Source organism: Erinaceus europaeus, chromosome 8, assembly GCF_950295315.1.
Source record: "Erinaceus europaeus chromosome 8, mEriEur2.1, whole genome shotgun sequence".
NCBI lineage: Eukaryota > Metazoa > Chordata > Mammalia > Eulipotyphla > Erinaceidae > Erinaceus > Erinaceus europaeus.
In genome coordinates, this window is record NC_080169.1 from 100,199,920 (window position 1) to 100,223,743 (window position 23,824).

The 23,824-nt window shown below is 48.3% G+C and overlaps 1 protein-coding gene across 2 annotated transcripts in view; it reads left to right on the forward strand.

The window, feature by feature from the left end:
- Positions 1 to 23,824, forward strand: part of STRIP2 (striatin interacting protein 2) — a 70,753-nt gene that overhangs the window by 25,904 nt on the left and 21,025 nt on the right. For both annotated transcript variants that reach the window (XM_007524193.3, XM_060196546.1), the window contains 11 exons: positions 61 to 188; positions 779 to 982; positions 3,924 to 4,159; positions 4,401 to 4,466; positions 5,133 to 5,196; positions 6,128 to 6,199; positions 7,702 to 7,776; positions 9,013 to 9,110; positions 9,601 to 9,727; positions 17,233 to 17,333; positions 20,423 to 20,489. In XM_007524193.3, coding sequence (XP_007524255.1) covers positions 61 to 188; positions 779 to 982; positions 3,924 to 4,159; positions 4,401 to 4,466; positions 5,133 to 5,196; positions 6,128 to 6,199; positions 7,702 to 7,776; positions 9,013 to 9,110; positions 9,601 to 9,727; positions 17,233 to 17,333; positions 20,423 to 20,489 — 1,238 coding nt within the window. The remainder of the gene's footprint in view (positions 1 to 60; positions 189 to 778; positions 983 to 3,923; positions 4,160 to 4,400; positions 4,467 to 5,132; positions 5,197 to 6,127; positions 6,200 to 7,701; positions 7,777 to 9,012; positions 9,111 to 9,600; positions 9,728 to 17,232; positions 17,334 to 20,422; positions 20,490 to 23,824) is intronic.

Here is a 23,824-nt window from a genome sequence, read left to right on the forward strand (position 1 = left end):
GTGGGGCTGAAGGGGCTGGTTTCAGTGACCTCACCATTCCCCCCACACCCTCTCACCCAGGCTTCTCCATGCATCACGAGGAGCCTTTTGCTCTCCTGCTCTTCTCCATGGTCACCAAGTTCTGCAGTGGCCTGGCCCCCCACTTCCCCATAAAGAAGGTTCTGCTGCTGCTCTGGAAGGTGGTCATGGTGAGTTGCACCCCCACCCTCCAGCAGGTCTACAGCACCCAGCACTCAGCACCCTCCACCTCCTGGGTGTCTCCCATTCTGGTTCACAGAGGCTGGAGCCTGGCAGGGGTGGGGGCAGCGATGGCAGGCGAGGGAGGGCACAGATCAGAGCGGCTCACCCACTTTGCCTGGCTGCAACTGGGTCGCCATTGCACTGGCCCCTGGAGGAGCTGGCACTGCTGAGGGACCTCAGACCAGGCTCTGTGCCTCAGTTTCTCCAGCAGTGAAACACAGGGATCAGATCCTCCCTCCAGATCATTTGAGAATTGGCTTTGAGATAAACCGCCCCTGACTTTTCTCCTTGAGAAGGGAGAGTCTTCCCTGCTCCCCCTGGGACCCCCCTTCCTTTGTTCCTGAGTTCCCTTGAACCCGGGTCCAGTAACTCTAGCTTTCTTCTAACTGCTGAGCTCCTTGGCTAGAGAGAATAGCCACTTGTCCCCGGGTTTGAGGGCCTCAGAGCAGATGGCTCTCCTCCTACATCCACCTTGCCCTGACTCCTCTCTCTCTCTCTCCCCACACCCTTCTTGCCTGTCCCCCTGCCCTTCCCTCAGTTTACCCTGGGCGGGTTCGAGCACCTGCAGGCCCTCAAGGTGCAGAAGCGCGCGGAGCTGGGGCTGCCGCCCCTGGCAGAGGACAGCATCCAGGTGGTGAAGAGCATGCGCGCCGCCTCGCCGCCCTCCTACACGCTGGACCTGGGTGAATCGCAGCTGGCGCCGCCTCCTGCCAAGCTCCGCGGGCGCCGGGGCTCCAGAAGGGTACGGCCCTCGGGAACCCCAGCTTCTGAGCCACTCTGCGGTAGGAGGGCCGAGGGTAACCCAGCTCTTACTGTCCGCCCCTGCCTGTGACGTGTGACCTGTGACCCCGAGGCTTTGGAGTACATCCTTTGACCTCTGTCCCTCATCCCCACAGGCTCCTGGGCTATCAGGATGTGGCATTGTGATAGCACGACAGAGAAACATGGGGCTACAGGGTCGCTGGCTTTCACCCCACTGCCAGGAATTCCTGAGCTCCCTAAGTAACCGTTGTATTTATTTATTTATTTATTTACTTATGTCTATTGAATAGAGACAGAAATTGAGAGAGGAGGGGGAGATAAAAAGGGAGAGAGGGCGAGACATCCGCAGCCCCGCTTCATCACTCATGAAGTTTTCCCCTTGCAGGAGGGGAGCACAGCTTAAACACAGGGCCTCGTGCACTTTAATATGAGAGCTTAACCAGCTGTGCTACAGCCTGGCCCCTGTTATTATTTTTTAATAGCAACAGGGGTGGGGGCTGTGGCTCACCTGATTAAGCATACATAGTACTAACCCAACTCAAGGATCGGGGTTCGAGCCCATGGCTCCCCACCTGTAGGGGGGACACTCCACAAGTGGTGAAGCAGGTCTGCAGGTGTTTATGTTCCTCTCTGCCTCTCTGCCTCCCCCTCCTCACTCAATTTCTCTCTGTCCTATCCAATAAAATGGAAAACAATCACCACCAGGAGCAGTGGATTCTTAGTGCTGACACCAATCCCAGAAGTAGTGGATTGTAGTGCTGGCACCAAGACCCAGTGATAATCCTGGCGGCAAAAAATAAAATACAAAAAAAAAAAAAAAATCACTGCATGAGTGGTTTAAAAAAATAGCAACAGAGAAGCAAAGAGAGACTGAGACCACAGCACTGAAACTGCCTGCAATGCAGTGGGGGCTAGGTTTGAACCTGTGTTGTGCACATGGCAAAGCAGCACACTATCCAAATAAGCTATTTCACAGGCCCACAAATAGCAGTTATGACATAATTCTAGGGGGAAGGACCTATGATGCCTGGATAAGGCTCTTGACAATCTGTGGGCCTGGGGGAGGTACTTTATCCTTTTGTTTATTGAAAAATATATTTATTAATGAGAAAGAATTAGGATATCACTTTGGCACATACAGTACTGGGGATTGAACTCAGGACCTCATGCATGTGATTCCACGGCTTCATCCACTGCACCATCTCCCAAGCCAACTTTATCCTTTTCTTAGCAGCAAGAAAGCTTCACCTACATGTTCTTATCTAGTCCTGGAACCAGAGGCTTATTTATAAAAACATATCTATTACAAATATGGGAGTGTCACATGAGAGAAAGATAAAACAGAACTCCACTCCTATGCATGCAGTATTGGGGATTGAACCAGGAACTTCAAGCAGTCTAATGGTGTTCTAACCAGTTGAGCTATTTCCCTAGCCACCAGAGACTTTCATTTATTTATTTATTTATTTATTTTCTTGTTGATTTACTTGCTTATTTATTTTGCCACTAGGGCTATCACTGGAGCTTGGGGCCTGCACAACTCCACTGCTCTCTATGGCCAGTTTTTTAAAAGAGAGAAGGGGGGACAGGGGTAGATAGCATAATGGTTATGCAAAGAGACTTTCATGCCTGAGGCTTCATAGTCCCAGGTTCAATCCCCTTCACCACCATAAACAAGAGCTGAGCAGTGCTCTGGTGTTTCTCTCTGTATATCTCTCTCTGTATCTCTCTCTCAAGAGAGAGAGAGAGAGAGAGAGAGAGAGAAAGGGGGTCGGAGAGAGAGGAGAGAAGAGAGAAACCTATAACACTCCTCCATCAGTCGTGAAACTCCCTTCTCACATTATTACATGTGCAATCTACCAGGTGCACCACCACCCAAATCCCAGAGACTTCTATTTATAAAATGATTATTTATTTCCCTGGAAAAGTCACAGGGACAGGTCACACTGAGGCCCTACCTCACTCCCATAGACTTGCCTGCCTTGAGTCCCACAGCTTTGAGGACAGGTCCAGGCATCTCACTCAGTGCTCCAATCTGCATTCTCTACAATGTGGATTTTTTTCTTTAACCTTTAATTTTTGTTTTATAAAGCAACACTTAGTCACTGTAGAAAATTTGGAACAAATATAAAGATGTGAAGAAGGGAGGGGGGAGACATTCACCCACAAGCTTAACAACCAGAGTCAGTCACTGTTAACTTTTTGGCCTATTTCTGTCCAATCTTTTTGGATTCTTCTCTCTCTCTCTCTCTCTCTCATAAATTTCCATTTATGCGACAAGATTTAAAATCCCAGGCTCACTTCCCCCTGCCTCCTCTTCCTCAACCAGCCAGCTGGTGTGCACTTGCAGAAGGCAAACTGATTGAATGTTCACCTAAGTGGAGCATAATTAGAAGGAAAGTACTGGGGGTAGAGAGAAAGCGCAAGGCCAGGCAGTGGTTCATCTAGTTGAGCACACACATTACAGTGTACATGGACCTAGGTTCAAGCCCACAGTGCCCACTTCCAGAGTGGTGGCTTCACAAGTGGTGAAGCAGGGCTGCAGGTGTCTCTCCGTTTCTCTTCCTGCCCCTCTTAATTTCTCTATGCCATATATATATATGTATATATATACATATATATATATATATATATATGACAGAGAGAGAGAGAGTGTGTACAAAAGCAAGCACAACTGTGCTTTGTGAAGCTAAGTAGCTGTGGTTGTGGTATCAGCAGCTGTCCACTCTCCAACTTTCTATAGGGTTATCTGCCTGCTAATTGCTCTGGATCAGGCCTGGTGGGGCATCTACACCGGAGCCATTGTTCCTCCATGTTCGCTGCAGCCCCTGGGTCAGGGTAGGGGTGAGAGTGAGAGGCCTCAGCCAGGGCAGCCTAGGGTGCGATTTCCACACTCCTTCCCTTCTCTCCCCTCCCTCCAGCAACTCCTCACAAAGCAGGATAGCCTGGATATCTACAATGAAAGAGACCTCTTTAAGACGGAGGAGCCAGCACCCGAGGAGGATGAGGATCCCGCAGGTGATGGGGAACGGGCCCTGGACGGAGAGCTGGACCTGTTGGAGCAGGACCCTCTGGTGCCCCCTCCGCCTTCACAGGCTCCCCTCTCAGCTGAGCGGGTGGCCTTCCCCAAGGGCCTGCCCTGGGCTCCAAAAGTCAGGTAGGTCTGACAACATCCCAGGCTTTAGGGTCTGAGTCACTATAGGCCCAGGCTGAGGCATCCTCTGGGTAGAAGGCTCAGTGGGCTGGACTGGGCATCAGAACTCCTGGGGACTGACGTCTGCTCTGCTGGCTGCCATCTTGCCCCACGCTGAGGGGCAGGGGTGCAGGAAGATTTCCTTTATCCTCACTGTCTGTTTTCCTTCCTTCTGCTGGGGCTCGTCTCCCCACCACCCTCTCAGGCAGAAGGACATTGAGAACTTCTTGGAGATGAGCCGGAACAAGTTCATCGGATTCACTCTGGGGCAGTAAGTCACTGGACGCTCGAATCTGGCTCGAGAAGGGCCTTTGGAGAACTGACCAGAGGGGCAGGCAGCCTAGTGTCAGAGTGGTCCCATGGCTGTCACAATGAAACTTGGGGCCTTGAGGCCCAAGGCCACACCCCAGCACTGCCTTGGCTTCTTTCAGTGGGATCTTCTTTTTTCTAGAACATTCGTCTTCTTGGAATGGCTCAGGACCTGGAGCAACTAGTCACTTACCACTTGGGTTTTGGTTGCCTCACAAAAGCGCTGGGAGAGATCATCCTTAGTGGTCCTTCCTGTACTGATGGGCCAGAACCCTGTGACAAAAATCTGACCAGAGTGGACCCCAGCTTCCCTCCCGCCATCAGTCCTTCCCACTGGCTCCACCAGAATGTGGGCGGCACGATTCCTGGACTTCATTGTCCAGCCTGTCCTCAGGCTAACTGCCCTTTTATGTAGCAGTCCACCACTCCTGGACAAAGGGGGCCCCCCAAAGTTTACTGTATAGAACCCCTACCTTTCAGGGACAACTCTGGGTTCTGTTGTTGTTCAGTTTTTGCCCTGAGGGACCTGAAAGCTTACAGAGAGACCACTGCTTATCCACGTGGTTCTGGGGGTACTGTTGGTCCCCTGTCCCAATGACACCCATGACCTAAATCTTACGTTTCACAGGGACACTGATACCTTGGTGGGATTGCCCAGGCCCATCCATGAGAGTGTGAAGACCTTAAAGCAGGTAACTGGGGAGAGGGAGTCACCAAGGAAAACTCGAGTGCTGTGTCCTGGGCAGGGCTTCTCAAAGGGGCTCACTGAACGTGGCATTCTCTGTTTCCACTGCAGCAGTGTGACCCAAAAGAGACAAAAGCCTCCCCCCCCCCCCGCCTTCCTGGTTCCTACCTCTAACTGGGTAGAAGTCCCCTCTCTGTTTCTCCTTCCTTTCCTCTCTATCCCCGCCCCATGCTCAGCTTCTGTCCCTCTTGTTTCTCTCGCTGTTGGGCCATGGATTGCCACAGATGCTCCAGGATGATGGAGCAGTGGTCAGTTCTGCACCCAGAGCACGCAAGCACAGAGTGACAGCAGTCGGCGTTCTCTTGCACAGATGTTGAACCCTGACCCAACCCATCATCCTCACTCTGCACATACAAGCACACACAGGCAGAAGTCAGGTGGCAGTGCAGCATCTAGAGCTTGACTTCAGTTGCCCCTTGCCTGCCTGCCTGGCACAGGGACACAGGGCACAGGAACAAGTGTGGGCACATGGCACAGGCAGAAGCCCTGTGTGTGCAGGAAGCCCTGGCTCAGAGTCAGTGGCCCAAAGGGGAACAGGAGTCCTGCCTCTAAAGCATCCTCGAAGCGCTAGGGAGACAGCATAGTGATTCTGCAAAAGATTTTCATGCCTGAGGCTCTAAAGACCCAGATACAGTGCCCAGCACCACCACAAGTTAGAGCATAGGAGTGCTCTAGTCTCTCTCTCTCATTATATCTTTCTGATTTAAATAAATATATTTTTAAGAGAGCATCCATTTGAAAAACAATAAAAAAAAGAGCTCCCAAGCTGTCCGGGGTGAGGCCTGGTGAGCTGATGTACCCTCATCCCTGGGCAGGGGGAGCAGGGGGCAGGTGCCCTGAAATCATAGCCCTCAGCCCCCCATGTCTCATCCCCCCAGCACAAGTATGTCTCCATCGCCGACATCCAGATCAAGAATGAGGAGGAGCTGGAGAAGTGCCCCATGTCTTTGGTGAGTCGGGGGCCCTGCACAGGGGAAGGCAGGAAAGCCAGCCCCAGTGCTACCTTTCTGAGTCCTTGAAGAGTAAGGATCAAAGGAGAGCAGTCAAGGGAACAGGAAGACTGTCAGAGGCTGGAGATAGAGGGGACACACAATGATCCACTGTGTGACAGACTGCTGGAGACAAAGATGTCAGAAGAACAGGCCTCTGAGAAGGTGAGGGCCAGGCCAGGGGTCTGAAGCAGAAGAAAGGGGCTAAGGGACCTCAAGTTGAGTCACCTTCCTCTCCCTCCTGGCTTTGGAGCTTTCTTTTATTAAAGAAAAACATTTTGGGGGCCAGGCAGTGGCATACCTGGTTAAGTGCACACAGTATAGTGCACAAGGACCTGGGTTCAAGCCCCACCTTCAGGGAGGAAGCTTCACAAGTGGTGAAGCAGGGCTGCAGGTGTCTCTCTTGTCTCTTTCCTTCTCTATCTCCCCCTCTCCTCTCAATGTCTCTATGTCTCTATCCAATAATAAATAAATATAAATAGGGGACTGGGTGGTAGTGCAGTAGGTTAAGCTCATGTGGCGCAAAGCTCAAGGTCCAGTGTAAAGATCCTGGTTCAAGCCCCTGGCTCCCCACCTGCTGGGGGTTGCAGAGGGGTCGCTTGACAAACGGTGAAGCAGGTCTGCAGGTGCTTTTCTCTCCCCCTGTCTGTCTTCCCCTCCTCTCCTGATTTCTTTTTTTTTAATATTTGTTTATTTATTTATTAGTGGATAGAGACAGAGTGTAGTTGAGAGGGAAGGGGGAGATAGGGAAAGAGACAAATAGACACCTGCAGCCCTGCTTCACCACTCATGAAGCTTTCCCCCTGCAAGTGGGGACCAGGGGCTTGAACCTGGGTCCTTGTGCACTGTAATGTGAGCACTAAATACATTAAAAATTTTTTTTAAAGTTTAAAATTTTGAATTGACAGTAGAGAGGAAAGAGAAAACCAGGCCACCACTCTGGCACCTGCTATATCAGAGGGCAGACTCAGTACCTTGTGCTTATAAATCCAGCACTCTAGCCTGCATGCCACTTTCTGGGTCACTTGACTTCGGAACTTTCGAGAACTCTTTGGCTGGCTTTAGACCAACATCATGGAAGTGCCTCAGTGTTAGGTGTCTGAGCCAGTGTCCCAGATACTCTTCTAGCCCTGATGTCCAACAGGGCTGTGGCTCAGGACAGCTCGCAGGTGGGAGCTTAACCCCTGAGCCAGCCTGCAACTTGGAAAAGAAATTCCTGGACTGAGTCAGAGATCGTCAGGGCTGGAAGTGCCCTAAGAGGTCACCCAGACCAGCCCACAGGCCCTGGAGAAGAAACTAGGAGCCAGCAAAGGTGGTGGGGATGGGGAGAAACCTAACCACCTGTCATGTTGTGAGTCCTTAAAACATCTGGGATAGGGAGCTAGATGTGACGCTCAGCTCAACTGAGAAAACGCAGCTCTGGCCCTCAGGATGTGGCCTGGACATGATGTCTCCTGCCCTAGGGGGAAGAGGTGGTGCCCGAGACGCCGTGTGAAATGCTCTACCAGGGCATGCTGTACAGCCTCCCACAGTACATGGTAAGGAGCCTCCTGGCCGAAGGCATCCTCCCATAAAAGGAGGCTGCTCTACCAGGGGCCCTGAGCCCTGGTCATGAAGGTAGAGCTGGCCCAGCATGTGGAAAGTTCTCCCAGGCATGATGGCGGAAAAAGACACGAGTTGTGGGTGAGGCGTGTATCACAGGAAAATGAGGAATTGTAACCCCGTGTCAAGAACTTAACTATTGAATCATTAACTCTCAAATAAGATGATCTGGGGAAAAAAAAAACCTCTGGAAATTTGAATAACAGCCCTGCCTTGGCAGTTAATTTTTCTCAGTCTTATTTCCCTTACTTGTAAAATGATCATATTTACCTCTCGAATTTGTTTGAAAGATTGCAGACTAACTGGTAAATGCTCTATTTAAAAAAATAATAATAATAAATAAATAAATAAAAACTAGGCATAGTGGGAGAGCTTTTGGGCCTGTAAAAGGCCCCAAGTCTGACCCCAGTATTACATATACTAGAGTGCTGCTCTGGTTCTTCTCTCTCTTTATCTCTATCTCATATGAACCAAATAAAATAAAATAAAATAATGGATTAAAATATATCTTGAAAACAAGTTGAAAAGTTCAGACTGCTTTTGTGGAAATGCACTGACACCAGTCTTGGGGAAATATGGAAATGTATCCATGACAACAATCCTGTAAATTAACATTTCCTCAATAAAGTCATATAGAAACTGGAAAAAAAAAAAAAAAAGAAAGAAAGAAAGAAAGAAAGAAAAGGAAGTTCTCCCAGGGCTGACACACTCTAGACAGCCTCAGGCAGACATTGGCAAGGTGCTGGTGATCAGGGTTCACGAAAGAAAAAAAAGGAGTGGTGGACTCTTATTCCCTCAGACCCTTTGGAAAGATCAGCCTCAGGCAGAGCAGACTCTGAACTTCCCCCCTCCTTCTCCAGCCCCTTCCCTGGCCTCCCAGGCCGGCCTCTAAAACCCAGAGCTGAGGGGAGAGAGGTAAAGGTCTTGAAACACTTTTCACAAAAGGCCTGTGAAATAGCTCACCTGGATAGCATGCTGCTTTGCCACGTACTTGGCCAGGTTCAAGCCTGGCCCCCACTGCACTGGAGGAAGCTCCAGTGGTGTGGTTTCTTTCCTTCTTCCTCTCTGTCTCTGTCTAAAATCAAACGCTTTCTATAGGGTTATTCTGAGGCAGGAGAGAGCTGCCTTGTGGGGTGGGACAGGCAGGAACCATGTTCTTCCCTCCGCCACAGATTGCGCTGCTTAAGATCCTGCTGGCCGCTGCCCCCACGTCCAAGGCCAAGACCGACTCCATCAACATCCTGGCCGACGTGCTGCCAGAGGAGATGCCGTGAGTGCCTGGCTGCGCGGGGCCAGCGCGTGCTACCCTGAGCCCCTCACCCCACCTCCCACACAGCAGCAGCCCCACTCTGCCTTCTCAGCACTCAGCTGGGGGCCTGGGGTGGCACCTGTGCCTGGCTTCCCAGGAGGTAGCGCCCGAGGATCACCTACTCCAAGAGGCAGAGGCACCTACTCCAGCAGGCTCACCACTGGAGACCCCCAAGGTGTCCCCAGCACTGAGGGACACTCTTTCCATGTCTGGCTGCCCTGGGGTTGGTGTTTTTGCCCCCAAAGTCCTGTGGGCCTTCCTGTAAGGTTGACTCTCCCTCCTCCTCTTGCTTCTCCTTCTCTTATCCTCCTTCCCCTCCTGCTCCTCCTCCTTCACCTTCTCCTGTTCTTCCTACCTCTTTTCCTCCTTATCTCTCCCCCTCCTCCTCCCCATCCTGCTTCTCATCCTATTTCTGCTCTCCCTTCTCCTCCTCCTGTGCTCCCTGTGGTAGGATCACCGTCCTGCAAAGTATGAAGCTGGGCATTGACGTGAACAGGCACAAGGAGATCATCGTCAAGAGCATCTCCACCCTGCTGCTGCTCTTGCTCAAGCACTTCAAGCTCAACCACATCTACCAAGTGAGCCATGGGTATATCCTCCTGGGGCTCAGGGATCCTGCCCCCCATGTTGTTCTCTGTCCCCCCGCCAAGCACCATTCAGCCTCTGTCCACTCAGGGAGCCCAGATACCAGCTACACCAGCGCAGAGTGGAGGGATGGAGGGGTGTGGGCACCATCCGGGGGGGAATGGATGGCTGTGCTCTTGGGACTGAGGGAGAAATCTGCTGCTCGCTGGGACTGTGTATGTGTCGTCGCTGAGGCTTCATGGCTCCTAGCTTACTGAGATAGAAAGAGACTGAGGGAGGGTCCTGGGTGGAGGCACACATTAAGTGCACACGTTACCAAACTCGAGTTCAAGCCCCTGCTCCCGTCTGCTTCACGAGTGGTGAAGCAGGTCTGCAGATGTCAGTCTTTCTCTTCCTATCTCCTTGTCCTTTCTCAATTTCTCTCTGTCCAATCTAATAAAAATTAAAAAAAGAAAATGGTCACCAGAAACAGTGGATTCATAGTGCCGGCACTAAGCCTTAGCAGTAACCCTGGTGGTAATTTTAAAAAAGGGACAAGGGGGTAGGGCGATAGCACAGTGGGTTAAGTACACTTGGCGTGAAACGCAAGGACCGGCACTGTTGGGCAGTACGCCAGCTTCCCCCTGCTTAACTCTGCGGTCTATTTATATAACCAGTTACCTAAGAACCGCCCTGCCTACAGGCATTGGTTTAATCCCCACTGATTCACGCTGTCCTTTTGCTCTGCCCTCTCTCCAAGTCACACCATTTTCCACCACTCTCTTTTCGCTCCACCCTCTCTACGTCACATCCTGTTTCCACCCTACTTGGCGAGTATACATACAGCTGCTCTTCTGATTAAACACACTTGGAATTGCCTTCTGGCTCCAAGAGTCCCAGAGTCTCTCTCCTGCTACGCTAGCCCAGCACTAGTTCCTGATCCCTCTCCCGCACAGCAGCCTAGGTTGGCTCCAGTCAAGTTCTCTCTAACCCAGAGAGCACGTGCTCGGGAAGAAGCACCCTCAGGCTATCTCAGCATCCCTGTTCAGGTGCCAGGTGCTGTGGGCGGGAGAGAGACGACCAGGGACTCATGGCTGAGCTGGGAACGCAGTTCAATCTTTATTGAGTGGGAATGCAGTGTGATCTAGCTATCTCTAATCACAGTCTTGTCCTATATATCTCCTGAGGCGGAAGTGTCAGGTCAGAAGAGAATGTACGTAGGATAGGGGGTGGGGAGAAGGAAAAAGCGTGGGAACCAGTGGGGATTAAACCAGTGCGGGCAAAACAGTGATTATGTAAATAGACCACAGCAGCAAGCAATGCAACAGAAGGGGTCTTAGAAGCAGAATTTAGAAGCAGACCAACACAGCACAAGGATCCCGGTTCGAGCCCTCAGCTCCCCTCCTCCAGGGAAGTCACTTCACAAGCAGTGAAGCAGGTCTGCAGGTGTCTATCATTCTCTCCCCTTCTCTGTCTTCCCCTCCTCTCTAAATTTCTCTGTCCCATATCTAACAGCAACAATAGCAATGACAACAGTAACAATAACAACAGCAAGGGCAACAAAAATGGGAAAAAATGGCCTCCAGGAGCAGTGGATTCGTAGTGCAGGCACTGAGCGCCAGTGATAACCCTGGAGGCAAGAGAGAGAGAGAGAGAGAGAGAGAGACCATAGCACTAGTACTATCCAGTTAGCTATACTACTGGTCCTTTTTATTTTTATTTTCATGAGAGAGAGAGAGAGAGAGAAATTGAGAAGGATGGGACAGAGAGATACCTGCAGCACTTTTTCATTGCTTGTGAAGCTTCCCCCCTGCATGTGGGAACCTGAACCCGGGTCTTCGCACACTGTAATGGATGTGCTCAACTAGGTGCATCACCACCCAGCCTCCTAGAGCACTGGACTCCCAAGCGTGAGGTCCTGAATTGTATCCCTATCACTGCGTGTGCCAGGCTGATGTTCTGATTCTCTCTCTCCCAAACCAATCAGTCAATTAATCTTTAACAATAAATGAAGCGAGAGAGAGAAAGAGGCTAAGTGGCGGCTCACCCAGTCATGTGCACACATCACTAAGCTCCAGGTCCCTGTCTGCAGAGGAGGAAGAGTCACAAGTATCGGAGCAGTGCTGCAAGGGTCCCTCCTGGCTTCCTCGATTCCTCTTTTCTCCTTGATCCTCTACCAGAAACAAAGAAAAACCCACATGGTGCAAAGCATGGACTGGGATAAGGATCCCAGTTCGAGCCCCCGGCTCCCCACCTGCAGGGACGGGGGTTGCTTCACAAGTGGTGAAGTAGGTCTAGGTCTGCAGGTGTCTGTCTTTCTCTCCCCCTCTCTGTCTTCCCGTCCTCTCTCCATTTCTCTCTGTCCTATCCAACAATAGCACCACCAACGACAACAATAACAATAACAATAACAAGCGCAACAAAATGGGAAAAATGGCCTCCAGGAGCAGTAGATTCATAGTGCAATCACCAAGCCCAGCAATATCCCTGGAGGCAAAAAAAAAAAAAAAAGGAAAAGAAAAGAAAAGAAGAGAAAAAGAAAATGGCTGCTTTGAGCAGTGAAGTCATGTGGACATTGAGCCCCAGAGAAAACCCTGGTGGGGAAAAGAGAGACAGAGACAGAGTAAGAGTGAGACCAGCTTCCCCATGTAGGCACTGCTGATACCCTAAGGGCTTTGAATTTGGTCCTATGTGCACTGCCTCGATCCAGACTGGAGAGACTGGACAGCCTGGAGAGCTGTGGGCAGGAGAGGGGGTCTCTCCCCACTGTGAAGTCAGAATCCCAACTGCTAGAGGACCAGCAGGCCATGCGAGCACAGAGAGGCCCTTTCCAGGCCTGTGACTGTCCACCCAGGACACTGCACCCTCGATGACATTCAAGGACTTCTCAGGCTGGACGTGGCACACATGATTGAGAGCATGTACTACAGTACACAAAGACCCAGGTTCAAGCTTCATGAACGGTGAAGCAGGGCTGCAGGTGTCTCTCTCCCTCTCTATTCCCCCCTCCCTCTCAGTTTCTCACTGTCTCTATAAACAAATAATAGTGGTCCAGGAGGTGGCGCAGTGGATAGAGTGTTGAACTCTCAGGCATGAGGTCCTGAGTTTGAGCCCCAGTGGCACATGTACCAGGGTGCTGTCTGGTTCTTTCTCTCTCTCTCTTTCCCTCTCTCTTTCTCTCTCCTATTCCTCTCATTAATAAATAAAATATACTTTAGGTATCTTTTTTAAAAAATATTTTATTTATTTATTCCCTTTTGTTGCCCTTGTTGTTTTATTGTTGTAGTTATTATTGTTGTCATTGTTGTTGGATAGGATAGAGAGAAATGGACAGAGGAGGGGAAGACAGAGGGAGGGATAGAAAGATAGACACCTGCAGACCTGCTTCACCACTTGTGAGGTGACTCCCCTACAGGTGGGGAGCCAGGGCTCCAACCGGGATCCTTGCTCCGGTTAAAATATACTTTAAATAAATAAAATAAACAAATAATAAAAATGTTAAGGGGAGTCAGGTGGTGGTGAACCAATTGAGTGCACATGTTACCAAGCAAAAGGGTGTAGGTTCAAGCCCTGCTCCCCACCTGTGTGGGGGGGGGTGGCTTATGAGCAGTGAAGCAGTTCTGCAGGTGTCTCTCTTTATCCGTCTTTATGTCCCCCACCCCTCTCATTTCTCTCCTAGCAAATAAAATAGAAGAAGAAAAACAAACAAACAAAATTAATTGGGGAAAAAAATGACACCAGGAATGGTGGATTTGTAGTGCTGGCACCGAGCCCAAGGGATAGCCCTGGTGGCAAAAAAAAAAAAAAAAAAAAAAAAAAAGTCAGTGGATAATAAATAAAAATCCTATTTATTGCAATAAAAAATTTTTAAAAAAATCTGGAGCCAGGCAGTAACACAGTGGTTTAAGTGCCCCTGTCATGAAACATAAGGATCCCGGTTCGAGTCCCCGGCCCCCACCTGCAAGGGGTGGCTTTACAAGTGGTGAAGCAGGTCTGCAGATGTCTGTTTATCTTTCTCTTCACCCTCTGTCTTCCCGTCCTCTCTCAATTTCTCTCTGTCCTATCTAACAACAATAACAGCAACAACAACAACTATCATGATAAACAACAAGGGCAACAAAAGGGGAAAAATAGCTTCAAGGAGCAGTGGATTCATAGTGCAGGCACTGAGCCCCAGCAACAACCCTGGAGGCAAAAAAAAAAAAAAAGAATCTATATATAAAAAAGAACTGTGCGTGTGTTGGGCTGCTCTGTTGGGTCTTTCTGTCTCTCTCTCCCAATCGGCTTGCAGGGACCCCCTTTCCACACTGGCCCAGCAGTCTGGGCTCTGGGCCTGGAAGCAGACCATCAGTGCTCCCTGCTACATCGTGGGCACCAGCCAGGTGGCAGCACTCAGTGACATTGCCCTGCTTCCACTTTTTAAAAAATATATATATATTTTTATTTATTTACTTTGGTTAGAGACAGAGAGAAATTGAAGGTAGATATATGGGGCGTGACACCTACAGCTCTGCTTCACTGCTTGCAAAGTTTCTCCCCTTCAGGTAGGGTCCAAGGGCTTGAACCTGGGTCCTTGTTCATGGTAACATGTTCAGTCTACTAGGTGCACCACCTCCTGGCTATGCCCTGCTTTCTTTGCCTGGACACAAACCCTGTTCAGATTTAAGAGAGCAAAATGGAGCCCCATGTCCTGGTGTTTAGTCTCTCAAGGATGTCTTAGAGTGAAGGACTTTTGTTGATCCTTTGATTAAAATATTGAAACTCTGGGGGGGAGTAGGGAGATAGTTCATCATAATTTTCCAGATGCAAATGTCCAAGGTTCAAGTCCCCAGCCATGCCAAAGGGGATCCATTTTCTTTAAGTATATTTTTAAGTATTTTATTTATCAATGAGAAAGATAGGAGATTAAGAACCAGACATCACTCTGGTACACATGCTGCCGGGAATTGAACCTGGGACCTCATGCTTGAGAGTCCAGTGATTTATCCACTGTGCCACCTCTCAGACCACTCAAAGGGGATCCTTCACAAGCAATGGAATGGTGCTAAGCTGTCTCTGCTGTCTCTCTGTCTCTATCCCTTACTCTGTGGGAAAAAGAAGAAGGAGGAGAAAAGAAAGGAAGGAAGGAAGGAAAAAGAAGGAAGAGAAAAGCCAGCCAGGAGTGATGGAATCATACAGGCCCAAAGCCCCAGTGAAGCCCTGTCATTAAAAACAAAAACAAACAAACAAAAAAATCATGATGAGTACAGGCACCAATGTGGTAAAGGATGTAGGCTGGAGCCTACGTGCCCTAGACCAGCTGGCTATAGTGCGAGCTCCATCGTGTGTGAGGCCAGTGTATATTCTTCCTCACAGGGATACACTGAGCCAGAAGCACATGGGGACGGGGGAAGGGACACTCTGTTGGGGAGCCTCCCTGTCTTGCTGACCTTAGAACAAAACTCACAATGGTTTTTCACATTTCTCACCAGCAAAAATTCTTTCTGGCTTGTCCTCTCAGTTGTGACCTTGCATCACACACACACACACACACACACACACACACACACACTCACACACACTCATCCCTCTCCTTGTGGGATAGGCCGGCTGAATTAGATTCTGCCCACTTCCCAGATGAAAGGACTGATGGTACAATGAACAGCAGCTATTCTTAGGGATGAGTGTTAGGTGTGTGCTTCCTCCCCTCACACACACACCTTTTACTCTTTCTAACTATCAATAATATTTTCTATTGGATTGTTGGAAAAAGTCATGACACATTTTTGCATAGAAGATAACAGAGGGAGTCAGGTGTTAGTGCAGCAGGTTAAGCGAAGGTGGCGCAAAGTGCAAGGACTGGCGTGAGGACCTGGTTCGAGCCCCCGGCTCCCCACCTGCAGGGGAGTCGCCTCACAGGCGGTGAAGCAGGTCTGCAGGTGTCTATCTTTCTCTCCCCCTCTCTGTCTTCCCCTCCTCTCTCCATTTCTCTCTGTCCAATCCAACAACAACAACATCAACAATAATAACTACAACAACAATAAAAACAACAAGGGCAACAAAAAGGAGATATAAATAAATAGTTTTTAATGAACAAATAAATAAAAAGAAGATAACAGAGTAGGGTGTGCTATGGTGCACCTGGTTGAGTGTATTCATTACTATGAGTGAGGACCTGGGTTCAAGCCCCTGCTCCCCACCTACTGGGTAGGAAGCTTCACTATCAGTGAAACAGGGCTGAAGATGTCTCTCTTTCTCCCTCTCTATCTTCCCTTCCCCTCTGAATTTCTTTTTTTTTTTTAGATATTATATTATTTGTAAAGGTTTTATTAATTTTTTAATGAGAAAGATAGGAGGAGAGAAAGAACGAGACATCACTCTGGTACATGTGGGATTGAACTCGGGACCCTCATGCTTGAGAGTCCAATGCTTAATTTATTTATTGGATAGACACAGCCAGAAATCGAGAGGAAGGGGGAAGTAGAGAGGGAGAGACACCTGCAACACTGCTTCACCACTTGCTTCTTTCCCCCTGCAGATTGGGTCTGGGGGCTTGAACCCAGGTCCTTACGGATTGTAACATATGAGCTCAACCAGGTGTGTCAACACCTGGCACCTACCTTTCCCTCTCAATTTCTATCTCTTCTATCAAATAAAAAAAGTAAGAAAATAAAAAATACATAAATAAGAAAAAAAAAGAAAAGTGACCTCCAGAAGTAGTGAATTTGTCATGCAGGTACCAAGCGCCAGTGACAACCCTGGTGGCAATTAAAAAAGAAGGAAGGAAAAGGGAAGAAAGGAAAATGACAGTGTACATGAGTCCTTCGGTCAACAAACTGAACTTTCTTTCTTTAAAAAAAAAACTTTATTTAGGGAGTTGGGTGGTAGCGCAGTGGGTTAAGCGCACGTGGTATGAAGCGCAAGGACCGGCATAAGGATCCCGGTTCGAGACCCGGCTCCCCACCTGCGGGGGAGTCGCTTCACAGGCGGTGAAGCAGGTCTGCAGGTGTCTGTCTTTCTCTCCTCCTCTCTGTCTTCCCCTCCTCTCTCCATTTCTCTCTGTCCTATCCAACAATGACGACATTAATAACAACAATAATAACTGCAACAATAAAACAACAAGGGCAACAAAAGGGAAAGTAAAAAAGTTAATAATTTTATTTATTTTTATTTTTATTTATTTACAACAATAAAAATAAATTTCTCCTCTATCGCCTCTATCTTTCTCCTCTATCTTCCTTTCCCTCTCAATTTCTCTATACTGTCAAATAAAAATAAAGAAAAAAAATGGCCACCAGAAGTGGTGGATTCATAGTGTGGAGCAAATAATAACCCTGGAAGCAATTAAAATAATTTTTTAAAATAATTAACTGAATTCCAGAATTTAAATATATATATATTTATTGGGGGAATACCAAAATTAAGATTATATTACCACAGACACTACAATGTAAAGTCCCCCTTTGTGTACTAGAATATCCTCTTATTTCCAGACTTTGTGGAGTTTGCTTTTAAAAATCACTCCTGCCCTTTGTTTCAGTTTGAATATGTATCACAGCATTTGGTGTTTGCCAACTGCATCCCACTGATCCTGAAGTTCTTCAATCAAAATATCGTGTCCTACATCACTGCCAAAAACAGGTAGGGACACTGCGAAGGCTTGTTTCAAAGGACTATTCTGGGATGGCCGTGAAAGAGGCATCCTGTCTCAGCTGTTCAGGTCTGGCGTTTCTAAGTCCCTTCTGTCTTAGATCTGTCACTGTTCTGTTTAATTTCCTGCCAGTGTCAACTGATGAGGAGTGGTTTTACCTCTGCACAGAAGTATTTGAATCTTAATCATTTTGAACGTTAAAACATGTCATGGCTCTAAGAATTCGTAGCAATAAAAAGCCCTATAACAGAAGAACTCAAGAGTGTTGTGTGTGTGTGTGTGTGAGAGAGAGAGAGAGAGAGAGAGAGGCTGGCTCAGTCATGCTACTTTGTCAGCTGTCAAGTGCTATACAAATGATGAAGCTGACAGAAAATAGTGGAGTCTTACTCAGATCCATTTGTAGTTTAAAAAAAGGTTGGGGGGGTGGCATGAGTGGTGGCACACCTGGTTAAGTGCACACATTACCATGTTCAAGGACCTGGGTTTGAGCCCCCACCCCCCACCTGCAGGAGGGAAGCTTTACAAGCAATAAACCAAGTATGTCTCTATAGAGAAGAGAGACACTGCTGCACTACTCAACTCCCAGGTGGGGACTAGGGGCTTGAACCTAGGTCCTTGCACATTACCGTCACCTAGCCCCCTAATAGTATACTGAGGCCATTACAAAATTGTTGGGTAATCAGAGGAAATAAAAACATAGGTTGAGCTGGGAAAGGAGCACAGCAATAAGAGGGACAACCGTGTGAGTCAGTCAGCCATTTTGTTTATGAGTAACTGAGACCAGCCGGGCCTGGCCTACAGAATGGGGAGCTTGTAAGTCTGAGGAACCTGGGCCCCAGGTCCACAGAATGTTTGTGTGTAGGGTGGTGAATTTCTCCTCAGACTCTCACAGAGCTCTCATAAGCACTAGTTAAGGTAAACACTGGGGAGAGCAGGAAGCTCCCCACCTCCACTTCTGGACACCAGCCCTCTGGACCTCAACTCCAGCTTCCTCTCTCACTGGCACTCTCACTTCCACTCCTCAGGTCACTTGGTAAAAGGTGTCATGTGAACAGCCCTGAGGCTGCTTCAGAGACTGAAGTGACTACCCAAATCTCTTTCACACTCCCAGGGTTACTTGTCCATGTCAGAGCCAGTCAATCAACTGAGGCTGGGGATGTTGAGTCCCAAGAACCAAATGTCCCGCCTGAGCCTCTGAGCCTGGAAGGAGAGGGACACACAACCCAGTAGAGTGTCCTTGGGATTCAGTTGGTCGGCCACTGAAAGAGTGGTGATGCCAGACAGCAGGCACATTTGGCTCAGGTTGACCTAGACAAGATGGCCGCCCTATATACCACGGGTCAGCCTGACTGTTGGTTGACCCCCATGTCTCTCACCAGAGCATTCATTGCCCGTTAGTGTCTGGATTTCTCCTAGCTCTGACAACCTAGATGTTCTAGATTTTTACATCATTATTTCATGCCCCTAAAAGCAGATTTCAGTTCACTGAGACTGGAAGCAAAGCCATCTTTGATTTCCTGCCCATATATTTTCAGTCACCAGTACCTAGTTTACCATGGGGCTTTGTCAGTGGGAGGTAGGTAAATAAAGGGATGAACCGGTCTAGAATGTTTCTCCTACTGGGGCAGTGCAGAACTGGCCACCTTGGTGGCCCAGGGGATGAGTCATAATGGCAGACAACATTAAAGTTGCATCCACTACCCCTGCTCCCCAGATGTCTTTGTGGGTCTCTCAAAAGAACAAAATAAAGTGTCGCCTTTTGTTGGATAGAGTGTTTTGACTTTTGAAATTAGGAGGTAGATCCAAGGAATCTCGATAGCACTGCTCTGCTAGCACCTTTTATTCATTTTCAGCTGCAGTAGTTTAGCCAGAGTGATGCTTATGGAGTGCCAGGGCTAGGGAGATAGCACCATCTCAAGTACTACAAGGCTGGGGAGACAGCATGATAGTTAGGCAAAAACACTTTCATGCCTGAGGTTATAAGGGCCCAGAGTCAATACCCAGCACTGCCATAAGCCAGAACTGAACAGTGTGCTCTGGTGAAGGAAAGAAGGAAGGAAGGAAGGAAGGAAGGAAGGAAGGAAGGAAGGAAGGAGAAAGAGAAAGAGAAAAAAGGAAAGTTGTGTGTGTTTCTTCTTATGCCTGAGGCTCCAGAGGTCCCAGGTTCAGTCCCCAGCACCACTATGAGCTGAGCAGTGCTCAGGTCAAAAGCAATAAATGAATAAATGAATGAATGAATGTCAGAACCAGAAGGAGCGTCACTGAACAGCTAGTTCAAATTCCCAGTTATACCACTGAGGAAAAAGGAGAAGAGGAAAGAAAGTGCTGGCATTTGTTGGGTGACTGTTCCTGTGACTATGTGGCACGTCATTTCCCTTACTGACTCACACCTGTACCCTAGGTTCACAGCAGAACCTCAAACAGTCCCCAGCAGTTTTGGGGTGGGGGTAGGCAAAGTGTACTGCCATTCTTGAACTACTAGACTGACCTTGCTGTAGGAAGCCTGCCATTAGCAGCCTCTTAAATCATCTCCCAGAGCTCCTAGTTGTTAAGAGACTATCTGGTGAGAGAAACAAGGAGAGGTCTTCATTCTATGTTCATGTCCACAGATGACGGGACTGAGTTTGGTCACACTTATACATGAGCAGATACTTAATGCATGCATATTTGCATATAAATTTGATTGGATGTGATTTATTAGAGAGAACCAGAGCATCAGTCTGGCACATGTGATGCTGGGGATCAAACTCAGGACCACATGCTTGAAAGTCCAACACTCTATCCACTTTGCCACCTTCTGGGCCACTGCATATTCCATTTAAGAGGGAACTAAGGGAGAAAGATGGCCATATGGAGGCCCTATCTGCAGTCTCTTGCACCTACCAGCTGGGCTTCTACTAGGAAGAATTTTCTTACTTCCTCTCACAGCCGTTGAGGAAGAGAGACAGGAAGTTAAGGTCTCCTGGCACCAGGACCCTCAGTCTTAGCTGAATTCACTAGGCACGATGCCCTTTTGGACAAAGCCGTCTGCTGCCATTGCTATCTACCCAAGGCCTGTTCCACCCTCTTCTTCTTCCAGCATCTCGGTCTTGGATTACCCAGGCTGCACCATCCAGGATCTGCCGGAGCTCACTGCAGAAAGTTTGGTGAGAACTGGGAGGCTTGTACCCTGTGGCATCCTCTGCTGGCAGAAACTGGCTTTTGCTGTACCTGCTTCTCTCCTACCCCACCCGGCCCTGGGCTGGGGGTCTCAGCTCAATTAGGCAGGCTGGCAGGTGCGGGGGTCAGCCAGGATGTGAGAACTACTGATGGAGCTGAGGATTTGGGAGAACAGAGCAGAGCTGAGCTGAGCATTTTGCAGAGATGAGGCTGAGGTCACTGGAAACCACCGAGGGGTAGGGACTCAGGAAGCTAATAGGAGTGAAATCAAGTGTGAACATCTGTGCCGGCCAACCAGGGAATCTCTCTGGCTGAGCCCAAACAATTACCTTGCTTCTTTCTGCTTCTTTGTGCTGTACTACAGACTGTTCATTCACTATCATGCTGGAAACTTCAGGAATGTGTGTTTTCAGACACAGCTCACTTAGATCTCTTGGAGGCAAAAAGCAGCCTAGCCACAGGATAGCCAGAAAATTCCTTATCCAGGACACATGTTAGAGGCAAATCAATAATGTCCTTTAGAGCCATTCTTAACTCCATGGCATCAACCACTCAGTAGACTAGTAAAGATCAAATAGCTTGTGTGTGTGTGTGTGTGTGTGTGTATGAATGAAAGAGAGAGAGAGAGGGAGGTCATCACCAGTCTTCACCACTCCAGTATGATTTTCTCAAAGAGAGAGACAAAGCACAGAGTGCTGGGTCACATCGCAGGGTAGAGAGAAGAGACCAGGAATTTGTGGCTGTTTGGGAATGCAAATCTTTATTCACGAGGACACCCCAGAGTTGGGTGAGAGCACAGCGGTTCAGGCCACGTGAAGTTAGCAAAATGGCTGCCTCCCGCTATGCCCAATAGCCCCTCTCCAGGTCTGGTTGCAGAAGAGAGAAGAGCAAAGAGAGCAAAAGCAGAAATACAAGTGGCTTTTATAGGAGAATTCCGGAAGTGGCAAGTCTGGACGGGATTGGCTAGGAAAGGGGGTCAAGAGAGGCAAAGGGCATGTTGGGAAGGTGGAAGCGTCCTTAGCAGCTGTTGCTATGGTTTTAACTGAATTAGCAATACCCTGAGGAGATAATGTGGTGGTTATCTGTAAATAATGCTTGCGAGGAAATATGGTGGTTTGTGGGCCCTGCCAATGTTCAACAACATCTGCACAATTCCCCAACAACAGAGAGTAAAAGAGACCACAGCACTGATGCTTCCTCCAGTGTGGTGGCTGCTGGGCTTGCACCTGGATCATGCTCATGGCAAAGCAGTGCACTCCCACATGACCTATTTCACTGGCCCCTCCCTCACTGTGTACTGCTGCTGCTCCTTACATAGTTACTTATACCTCAGGCCAGGGCCAGAGAGAGCTCACCACAAAGTGTGTGCTGTGCCAAGCACACGGCCCAGGTTTGAGCCGTGGGAGGTGTTATATGACACCAGGGGAAGCTCTGATCTGTTCTCTCTCTCTGTCTCTCTCAAAATTATGTTTTATTTCAATGAGAGAAAGACACAGAAAGACCAGAGTACCATTCAGCTCTTGTTTATGGCAGTATAAGGGATTGAACCTGAGACCTCAGAACTTCAGGCATGAAAGTCTTTTAATGGTGTCTACCATTATGCTGTCTCCCCAGCCCTTCTCTCTATCGCTATTTGAATGAAAAAGCAACCTGGGAGTGGTGAAATGGCTTAGCACAAGGCCCTGGGTCCGCACACATACACAAAGATATACCTCAGTTCCTAACTGCACCCTCTGGCATTTAAATTATTTTTCTGTTAGAGACAAAGATAGCTGACCATTTAGGGTGCCTGCCTTGCCTCATGTGACCATCATGTTGGCCCCCATGGCACTTGGGGAAGCTCTATTGCTTTGGTCATATTCTCTATCTGAATGAGCAAGTCAGTTTCAAAGTGGTGAAACCACACATGTTCAAGACCCCAGCTCTACAACAAAAATTTAAATAACTGCCCAAAGCTTGGAGCGGAAGAGTAGCAGAACCGGGGTCAAGCTCTGCATCAGTTCCATTCAGAGTCGGAATGAGGAACACATTTTCTCACGGAAATGCAGTGCACGGCCTTAAAAAGGCGTAAAGGCAGCTCCTGGGGCCAGAGTTATTCCTTAAAACTACATGTTCTCTCTTCTAGCTCCTGTATGTGGGGGCTATATTTTTCCTGCTTCTTCCAGCGGGCCTTTCTAAAATTACTGAAATACATGCTTTGGAGAAGACTTCATTGTTTTGCAGGAATGGGTAAAATGCATGCCCAGGCTTCCTCTTCATGTCTGTGAAGTAACAGCGGCACCTGGTGGCTGCATTTGGTAACCACAGCTAACAAGTTCACCCCTTATAATTCCTCTGAGTAATGCTTTGTTTATTCAAACAAGTGGCTTCTGTACTTAGAAAATGTTTACATGAATAGGATTGATCTCTTTTTCAGGTCCAACACATTAGTTATTTTTAATATATTTATTTATTGTGTATAGAGACAGAGAGAAACTGAGAGGGAAAGGGGAGATAGGGAGGTAGAGAGAGAGTGACATCTACAGCTGTTTCACCACTCGTGACCCTTCCCCCTGCAGGCAGAGACCAGGGACTTGAACCAGGGTCCTTGAGCCCTGTAATGTGTGTGTTCAACCAGGTGTGCTACCACCTGGCTCCCAGTATTAGTTTTAAACATAAAAAATTTCCTAGGCATTTAAGTGCATGGGATTTTCCTTAAATACTGTAAGTTTTTTTTTCTTTCTGATTATAAAATTGCTACATATTTATTACAGAAAAGTTAAATACAGAAAAATACATGGAAGAACAATTTGAAACTATAACTATACTGCCTACATATAACCGCTCTTAATATTTTGCTGTAACTATCATGTCTGTATCTGTTCATTCATAAATATATACACATGCATATTACTTAGGAAAAGCAGGACTTTGGGATAGGAGTGCACAGTGGTTCTGCAAAAGACTTTTATGTTGGGAGTCAGGCGGTAGTGCAGTGGGTTAAGTGCACGTTACACAAAGCACAAAAACCGGTTAGGATCACAGTTCAAGCCCCAAGCTCTCCCACCTGTAGGGGAGTCCCTTCACTGGCAGTGAAGCAGGTCTGTAGGTGTCTCTCTGGTGTCTCTCTGTCTCTCTTCCTCTCTATCTCCCCCTTCTCTCTCAATTTCTCTCTGTCTCTATCCAATAACAAATAATTTTTTTAAAAAAGACTTTTATGCTTAAAGTATAGTAGGTTCCAGGTTCAGTCCCAGACTACCATAAGCCAGAGCTGAGCAGTGCTCTGGAAAAGGAAGGAAGGGAGGAAGGGAGGAAGGGAGGAAGGAAGGAAAGGCCAGGTAGG